This window comes from Penaeus chinensis, chromosome 32 (genome assembly GCF_019202785.1).
Source record: "Penaeus chinensis breed Huanghai No. 1 chromosome 32, ASM1920278v2, whole genome shotgun sequence".
NCBI lineage: Eukaryota > Metazoa > Arthropoda > Malacostraca > Decapoda > Penaeidae > Penaeus > Penaeus chinensis.
The window spans coordinates 28,588,738-28,598,737 of NC_061850.1; the positions used below are offsets into that span (position 1 = coordinate 28,588,738).

The 10,000-nt window shown below is 38.5% G+C and overlaps 1 protein-coding gene across 5 annotated transcripts in view; it reads right to left on the minus strand.

Moving 5' to 3' along the window:
* LOC125042794 (nuclear pore complex protein Nup58-like) overlaps positions 1-10,000 on the minus strand; it is a 33,430-nt gene that overhangs the window by 17,633 nt on the left and 5,797 nt on the right. For 3 of the 5 annotated variants that reach the window (XR_007116382.1, XM_047638687.1, XM_047638688.1), the window contains 9 exons: positions 7,443-7,613; positions 5,171-5,275; positions 4,357-4,617; positions 3,931-4,023; positions 3,509-3,599; positions 2,948-3,122; positions 1,798-1,993; positions 1,343-1,543; positions 964-1,078 (listed from right to left, as the gene is read on the minus strand). Coding sequence is in view for 4 of the 5 variants with exons in the window: in XM_047638687.1 (XP_047494643.1) it covers positions 964-1,078; positions 1,343-1,543; positions 1,798-1,993; positions 2,948-3,122; positions 3,509-3,599; positions 3,931-4,023; positions 4,357-4,617; positions 5,171-5,275; positions 7,443-7,613 (1,408 nt within the window). In the remaining variant the exon portion in view is untranslated. The remainder of the gene's footprint in view (positions 1-963; positions 1,079-1,342; positions 1,544-1,797; positions 1,994-2,947; positions 3,123-3,508; positions 3,600-3,930; positions 4,024-4,356; positions 4,618-5,170; positions 5,276-7,442; positions 7,614-10,000) is intronic. The other 2 variants (XM_047638689.1, XM_047638690.1) reach the window with 2 other exon arrangements.

Consider the following 10,000-nt stretch of genomic DNA (forward strand, 5'->3'; position numbering starts at 1 on the left):
AAAACTCTATGCTCTGGCGAACGGCGGCAGCGCGCCGACTCCGAGCGCGTGATATCGGTCCATCAAGTCGAATCATTGCCTCGGGGCATTTTGGCGCGGCGCCGCTGCGGACAGCCGCACGCCGCACATCGTGCGTATTGTTATGACGGCGATAGCCGTGACCCGTCGCCATTGGGTTAATAAAGCTGGTTAATATGAAGTTCTCCAAATAATGAATAAACCACTTAAAGTGGAATGCAAGAAGGATCTCAGCTTTCAATATTTCATAATTCTATTTGAGTGGAAAAAACAGAAGAAAGGAAGAAAAAGAAAAAGAAGAAAAAAAAAAAAAAAAAAAAAAAAAACAGACACCACCACCTGATTTCATGCAACACTGAAAGGTAAAGATAAAATTATAACAAATCCTACAGATACTGAAAGTATAATCAACATATGAATAAATATATGATCAACTACTACTACTATTGCTACTTTTAACCCGTTTCAGACAGGACACGTATACTGGCGTCATAACAAACTGCTTGGTCTGCAGGGTATGCCTGTACGCATGGCAACGTGCCAGAGTGCTTGATGTAGCAGACTCCCGTGCTCAGTGTCTGGCCGTTGCCAGAATTCACCAGAGTTTAGCACGCTCGGGGATTTCTGTTACCCGCCGGTGATGGGTTAATGATGGTATCTGAAATCTCTCGGTGTCACTGACTCCGGAAACTTCTGGCAACTGTCATACCTTTTGGCCCGGGAGTATGCTACATGTAACAGGACTTTCCACTTGGCAAGCTCTAGTGCACTGCTACACCTTTAGCTTTACCTGGCATGTTCAGTCAGTTTGTTATGACGGCTATAGACGTGGCCCCGCCGATACAGGTTAATCACATTGAAAATATTCATTAAAAAAATAACAATAAAAAAAACAATAACATAACATAACTTAAACAACAAATAAAAAAAAAAAATGTGTCTCACCCAAACATTGAAGGTGTGGTGGTTTGTGCGAGGGGCATGGTAGGGGGGGCAGCACCTAGTGTTACAGCTTTGGCTCGCTCCTGCTGTTCTTGGAATGCCTGGAGACCGCTGCTGCCTGTAGCAATTGCATTAGATTGGATAAACAATTGGATTGAATGGGCAGATTGATATGCAGCAGGTTGGGGGATATTGGTTGGACAGACTGGCTCGATCAATAAGACAGTCCAATAACACTGATATCAAAAACAGCAGAAAAAAGAACAACAATGATAAGACAATGATGATGATAATTATAATAACAACACTAACACCAACAACAACAACAATACTACTAATAATAGAGCAAAAGAACAACAACTCTAACAAAATTTCAACTAACCCCCTAGCACTGGCCGCACCACAGCTGAAGCGGGGATCTTGGCATCCTCCTTGGAATGGGGTCTAAAGAAGCCCTGGTCGTTGGGCTTGGTGGAGGTGTTGAGGCGGTGACCTAGCTCGACAAGGTGCGCGTGCTTGGCATACACTTTGCTGGCCAACTCCTTTAGTGTGTCATGCTCGCGCTGCAGCACCTCCGATATGTCTTTCATGGGGATTTATATTCATGAGTATAAGAGCATAAACATAAATAAAATACAAATTCACACACACATATACATATATCCACATATGTATAAATTTAGATATAAATATATATTACTGCTAATTAAAAAAAAACTAAAACACAAAAAAAAAAAAACAGCACATTACAGCTACAAAGAATACAAATATACAGTGAACAACTACCCCCAATAACAAAAACAACAACAATCGACACCACGTGACAAGTCTCCTTACCGTCCGGCGTTTCATTGGGGTTGTTGGCCGCCTGCATGCACACCGACACCTCCTCGATCTTGGTCCGGCAGTACATCATCTCGGACTCGAAGTGCCGGACGAGGTTGATGAAGTACATCTCGGGGGCTTTGTTTTCCCCCTGGAGGGCCATTGGGGTCTCCTTGGTCCGACGGGCCATCTCGACCTGCTCTGCTTCCTGTGGGGAATGGGCCAGTCTAGGTATTGGATATTCATGTACACACGAAGAAAAAACAACAACAACAACAACAACAGTAACAACCACAACAATATGATTCTAGGGGGGAAAAAAAAGTGTGTGTCTGTGTGTGTGTGTGTGTGTGTGTATTTATAAATAATTATTTACATGAGTCTATCTATACACGCATGTCGATATCCAATAAATCATATCAGTATCATATCACAAATTTTTTAAAAAATCATACTGAATTGGGGAATATATTTCATATACATATCCTACATTTTTTAAAATCTTTTATTTGATGAGGTTTATCAAAATAATGGGACCAAAAAAAAAAAAAAAAAAAAAAAAAAAAAAAAAAAAAAAAAAAAAAAAAAAAAAAAAAAAAAATCTAAAATAATAGTGGAACTGACATCTTATCTTATATATCAAAACTATCCAAAAATGCTCACATTTTATAATTTGCGACATATAAACTAGAGAATGATATATAAAAAAAATATTTTTCAAAGACATGAAAAAAAAAAAAAAATATTTTTCAAAGACATGAAAAAAAAAAAAAAAAAAAAAAAATATATATATATATATATATATATATATATATATATATATACACATATATATATATACATATATATATATACATATATATATATATATATATATATATATAAACATATATATATACATATATATATACATATATATATATATATATATATATATATATATATATATATATATATATATATATATTTATATATATATATGGGGCAATTACCCTGAAAAAATTTCTGAAAAGGGGTTGCCAATCATGGGAGAGCCTCTTCTCCGCAAAAGCTGTTAAAAGACACACAGAACTCAAATAGTCCAAACAGACTGATTTTGGTCGTAAGAAAGCTAGAGAGTGCCCTTCACATCAACAAAACCTCTCAAAACCCCACAACCCACCTTCATTACATCTGCCTTGAGATTAACAGCACTGGTATGCAGCTGCTGGTACTCGCTAGCCAGCTCGGCAAGCAGCTGCTGGATCTCCGTTGCTTTCTTGGCCACCTTATGGAAGGGTGCAGCTGTCTGTCGGATGTTCTCCTCTGAAGCCGAGTTCTCGGCATCGCGGCGAGATCTGGAAGGAGGGCAGCATGGGGGACGGAATGAGTCTAGGTGGGTGCAGTAAGGTGAAAAATCGAAGGACGAATGGAGATAAACTGAATAATAATTAATGAAAACTGAAAAGTCTGTCCAGGATACATTCACATTTTTTCTTCTATCAAGGTGATGTATTTGACAGGTTTGTGATGACTGATGGCAGGCTGATAGGCTGGTAACTGATAATCATTTGATATATGACATGCTAAGTATTTGGCATACAACAATGTTATTCAAGCATGTTGAATTTAACTACCACTAGCCTTTCATGTGCAAATCTGCCTCTACTACAACAAAATTAGTATGCATATAACATGTAATGATTGGAAATTCTGGAACAAAAATTCATAGAGCTCAACTTACTCGAAGAGTGCAATGGTCCCAAACAAGTCATTTGTTAAAAGCTGCTCCTTTGCAGACTTGCCATCTGGTTTTGCTCCTACATTGTTGTTACCTGAAGGACAAGTTAAATTGCTTAGTAAATATGAGGATATAAAAAAAAATATATAAACATAGAAATCTAAATGAAATATAAAATGAATTTTAAAAAATAAAAATATATTTTCTATCAAACACAAAAGATTACTGTCAAGCAATGCTACTTCATAACCCAATAATGGGTCTATAAACCCATTATTGATGGTGTGCATCTATTCTGGCCATAAGGAGACGAGGCTAAATGACGGTTGGCAAGGATATGCAACAAGCTCTTGTTCAGCAGGCCAAGAGATACAGCCCCTCAAATGTGGGATTATAGCCTTACATTTTCTATGCATAACTTTTACCTGCACTGGCTGATGGAGGTTGTGCCCCTCCAAGTCCTATGTTGATACCCCCAAGGCCAGTGGAACTTGTGGTGGTGGTTGCGGTCTGTAAACCTGTGATGAGAAAGGGAAAAAAATTAGTTTCTAATGTTGGTGTGGTATGTGGAATTCAATGATGTACCCCCAAAATCAAAAAAATATTTTAAAGAATTAACAATAAAATTTACCGGAAGATCACTCATATTTTAGTAAATCTGTGACAACTTTTGAACCGATGAAAGAGGGTTTTGCCAAAAGGGATACAGAGGCCTAGTTATCTGGATCCAGGAAGAATGAAAGATGACAGACGTGTCCTTAGTCATGATTTATTTCTTGATCTCAGTCTGCATAATTTTCATCTCACCATACTAACACCCATCCTTTTGGAGGACGCAAACACAAACTTACTTGTGAACCCAAAGCCGCCTCCAAGCTTGGGTGCCTGTGATGTTTGCAGGGTTTGTGCACCCCCTAATCCAGCTGAAAAATCTGTTGCAGGAACAGCTGAGGTTGCTGTGGCTCCTCCAAGGCCAGTGAAGGAGAAGCCAGAGGCGGTGCCTGCTGCGCTTGAGGTAGGTGTGGGGGCCAGGCCGGTTCCCCCGAGACTGAAGCCTGCGGCCACTGTACTCGGTGTTGCACCACCTAATGAAAAGCCACTCGCACTGGTGGCTGTGAGGATGAAAAAGTCTTGTGAGCTTTGTACATAAAAGATGGAGATTTATGGATTTAGAGTAAAAGGGAAACAGCTTTCCCTAACTGTGATTTTCCATTGAAGCTGTGAGCTTTTTAGGGCAACCACAAGGAAGCCAATCATGGATACTGAAATAGTTTAGAGCTTGAGATACTTTACTCTACATGTATACTGTGTATATTCTAATTCTTTTCTAGTTTACTAAAAATCTACTTTTTCTACACTTTGTGCACCTCATGACAAAATTTCCTGTGACACTACCATAAACTCAAAGCAACAATATACTGCTGATGCAGAATAAATCTGTATTTTATTAATATCTTAGTGATAAGCAAAGACAAATGAGTGGGAATAAATCAAACAAACCAAACAGAATCAATACATGTCCTCTGAACCTGCATCCATTCTTTTTTTTTCCTTCTTCTAAACTTCCACCCCTTACATCTCTAAGACCCAATTTCACTAGCTTCTAACAAGGAGCAATTGGTGGTGAAGTTCAGGCTCTTCTCCCCCCTTGATTCATTCACTGACCAGCTGGTGTACTGCTGAAGTTGAAGCCCCCAAAGGTAGTGGTCGAGGTAGCTGGGGTGGCTGTTGAGCTGAAGCTGAAGCTGGAGGCTGTGCTTGTTGTGGCAGCTGCGCATGGCCAAGATCAAAGGGCACTTTCAATATCTCTGAACTCTTATGATTAATCTTATTTTTATCCTGCCTTCCTTATTTTTAATCTCTTATTTTTCTAAATCATTCTTTCTTGGAAACACACTTCCTCTCTCTCTTTCTCTTCTTTTTTACCCCTCAGTCACACGTCCTTAACCCTCAAAAGGGAATGCAACCAACTCTGGTCACTGAGAACGTCTATCATATTACTGTTTATTATCTTAGTAAGTAAGACTTTTACAACTGGGTAGATGATACTAATGAATTCCAAATGTATATGATCCTTGCCTTGTTATGCAATTAAGAAAAAAATCTCTGTACCACAAATTTGTCTACACATGTTGCCACATGGTTAAAAAGACAAGAGGTTGGTCACTGTGGGATCTGCTCCTGGCACCTGCTCTCCCACCAGCTCCTCTGCCTTCTGCCCATACCTCACACTCTCTTGCTTTTGCTAGACACACGCACACACACACACACACACACACAAATGCATATCTACTTTCTGACAAACACACATACAAGTATAAAGAGAGAGGATTGGAAGAGGGTGAAAAAAAATGAGAGAGAGAGAGAGAGATGTAAGTCAACAGTAATGGTGGTGTATAGAGAGGAGAAAGGAGAGGTAGGATCCCTCTTTCTATTAGACAGGTGGATGATAACAAACCAGTGACCACCCTAGTTAATGCACCTGTCACCATGGATAAGAAATTTGTAATCTCAATAGTAACCAAATGGGAACTTCAATATCATTTCTACATAAAAAAAAAATAGGGAAGTTTTTGATAAGAGCTATTGAATGATGTAAACTGATAAAATAGACAACTTTGAACTTTGCAGTCCTGGTGAGTAAATCTTGAAAGGGTTCACGCCCATGCTAAGGTGCACCATTTCTTAAGACTTCCACCTCTCCCTGTTGAGCTGCGACCCTTTCTAATGAAGCTTGTTACTGCACCATTATTCACCTTGCTGTGAATAGCTACCCAAATTACTGCTACTGTGCATTTACTAAGCCACTTATAAATACTATAGGAATTCTAGTTGCTAGTTTTTAAGCTTTCCATATGGTATTTGTTACAAATGGTTTTTAGTTTTTTTACTGTGATCACTTTCCATAAAAAAGTTATATTAACGATTCTGGAATTGCTTCCAAATGAGTTATAATTCAAGCCATTTGAGTTCTTATACCTTCCTATTATTACATGGAGCTAGGACTCCTTTGTGAAAAGATATAACACTTTACACTACACTAAAGCTATGGTAACACTAGATTTGCTGAAATCTGGAATCTGATTCAGGTATGGGATGAGTGTCTTTGCAGCCAGATGGAGTTCTAATCTCTAGGGAACACTAGGAGCCACACTTGATGCAGTCTGTATCAAGATCTATATTTTTGGGGTATAACAAAGAATCAACAAAAAGGAAAGGGAAGCTTACAGTTGCTTTTAAGTTTCAAAATCTAAGCTACGTCCAGGGCTGCCAATTTTCCTTCACTTCCAGCTTCAACAAAGGCAAACAAACCCTTGGCAAGTAAACTTTAGTAAGACTGAGATTACTGGACTTTCCCACAATTTATCACCAAATAAAAAATAAATCAAAGTTCCATCTTGAATTTACATGGGAAGGTCTATGAGCCTTTGTAACCTATAATAGATATCAAATAGATATGCATGTGTTTGTAGAGTAAACAATACACATAGGCAGAATGTCCACCATGAATTACTGTAAATGCTTGAATTTTTTCTGGGTTTCATCTTGTATTTCTTTCTCAACTAAGTAAAGAATTTGGAAAAAAATGGTATAACCTATTGTGCTTCATGCTGCTTATTACATTTTGAAGCTTGTATTGATGTGGGCTAGGCTGGGGGAATGTAACCAATACCCAGAGCAGGGCATCTGACAGTGACCAAGGGACTGGACTCAATTCAAAGTAGTGAAACCACAGCTTCAGATAAAAAAATATACTTCACCAGATTCTAAGTAACTACCATACTTTAGAGAACTCATCATAAGCTAAATAATTATCCCAATATCATCATCAATACTGTAATGTAAAATTTGAAAGTACCCTAAATACAATGATCCAACAACAGGAAAACCTCTCTCTCTCAGTTTACATTATGAATTAGTTTACATTACGAATTACCTGCTGAGGTACTGGGAGTGCCACCCAGAGTGCCAAAATTAAACCCAAGGCGCTGAGTGCCGGCAGGTGGAGTGCCAAAAAGGCTCTTGTTGGCTTGGGGTGCCACTGCTCCTGCTGCTGCTGGTGCTGCCTGTTGCTGCTGAACCTGGCCGAAATTGAATCCTCCCCCTGCTGAAAAGGACATTTTTTTTAAACCTTTATATGGGTAAAGTCAATTAAGTGATACAATTAACCCATCGGATCTACTTGCCCTGCAGCCTGCACATATTTCAAAATGTGGGGAATAGGCTTACTTAATGGTGACTCTTCTTGCATTCCCTTTGCATCTCTTTTACTGTTTTTTTTTCTCTCTCTCCTGTATGCTGTATTCCAAGGTCTATATTTGTTATATATATATATATATATATATATATATATATAATTATATATATATATATTTATATATATATATATGCCATTTTCCAAAGCCTATATCTGTCATTTCTTATGTTGTATCAAGATGGTAATTAACTATATTATCTCACTGACTGGGAGAAAAAAGATCACAGTGTTGTAGGCAATGAAAAATTACATTCATTGATTTGAAAACAAATCTGCAGAAGCTAACCGATTCCAGTTAAACAACAAAAATGTATTGCAGTGAATGCCACACTGGGGCTAAGTCCACTCGGCTTTGACAGAACGAAGTCTACATGTAACTTGGTGATCAGTGAATTTCACCTCTATGTACTTATGCCTTAGTGCCACACCAACCTCAAGTTGTATTTTGACATTACCTATTGAAATGGATCACAGGAGGGTAAGAGTATTAAGAGTATCATGCAAGCGAGTGAATAAGTGTGTGTGCGGAGTGTATGAGTGTGCGCATAGGTGTATGAGTGTGCGCAAGTATATGAGTGCGCGCGAGAGTATATGAGTGTGCACACTAGTGCATGAGAGTGCGCTTGAGTGCATGAGTGCATACATGAGTGTTAGAGTCCGCACGCAATTGTTAGAGTGTGCGCTCGATTGTTAAAGTGTGCGTCCAAGTGTATGAGTGTGCACCCGAGTGTACGAGTGTACGTGCGAGTGTATGAGTGTGCACACGAGTGTATGAGTGTGCACCCGAGTGTATGAGTGTGCACGCGAGTGTATGAGTGTACACGCGAGTGTATGAGTGTGCGTACGAGTATATGAGTGTGCGAGTGAGTGTATAAGTGCGCGCGCGCGAGTGTATGAGTGTGCGCCCAACTGTATGAGTGTGCCTTCCTTGGCGACAAGGAGTGGTAGCCCATGATACTCTCTGAAGGGATATTTCAACTGAGTTGAGGATTTTTCCTCATCTCAGTTGAAAGGAGACTAAGAACCCTGAGTAGCAGTATCCATGTTTTAGTATTAGCTTTCTTCTTACTCTCCCTTCCTCCCATTATACACCCTGTTTGCTTATGGGTGATTACGTGAGAGCATATTTATACTTACCCCACACCCCCTTATCTTCCCTACCTCCCATTTTCGGTCGGGTAAAAAGAAAATGGGACAACCAAGGTGGAGGGTAATATGAGCTATTGAGGACTCCTGACTTCTCACACTTTACAGTTTATCTCAAAATGCTTTTTCCCCAAAACAGAACGTCGGTATGCGCATAGAACTACGGATTATTTTGTTTTTTTTATTAATTTTTTTAAAACAAATTTTTAACCTTTATTCTCTCTCTCTCTCTCTCTTTTTTTGCAGTCATGTAACATGCGATAATTTTGAAACGAATTAATGAATTTCCAAACTGGAATACATTTGGTTTATATGACCTAGAGGTTTTCTCAGCAAAAGTAATATAAAAAATTAAGTGATAACTCTTGGACGTGAGAAGGCTAGAGTTAACCTAACTTTAAAAAATTTATTTTCGTTGCACCTAAAATTCCCTTCGGTCAAATAAAATAAAATTCAGTATAAAGATGTGTAATAAAGTACTTTTTCATCCTACCAAATTTCATTAAAATCTGTAAGACCATTTTTTATTTTTCAACAAAAAAGTGAAAATCGGCATTTTCTCAGGGACGGTCCCCTTAAGAAGTTCTTGCGCACAGTTCACATCTACTGCTCAGCCACGGCACATCTACATCACATAACTTCACGACAAATCATGTATTCCACTATTATTTTAGCTTTTCTTGTACATCTCATACGTATCTATCTAATTATTTTTTCTTATATAAACCAAAGATGTGTTACATAATTAGAGTTTCGTCAGTTACGGCCTGTGTTTACTTTTTATTCACAATTATTTAATTTCCTACTATGTGCACATAAACTAAGGATAGTCACAATGACAGCCAGAGGGTTTCAAGTATGACTACCCGGTGTCAAGACTACGACAGTGGCTTTAGTGTATTCTTCAAAAAAATTTCCTGACAAAACTGAGGAATTAATTCATTACAAAGAGCATGGGATAATACTAAATACCATTGATTGTGGAAAGTGTGGGGTAGATTGCAGAAATGACAAAATGAAAAAACTCTTCATATGTGACAAATCATGGAAAATAAACAACAGGTGTGTCAAATGCCAATATCAAAGATACA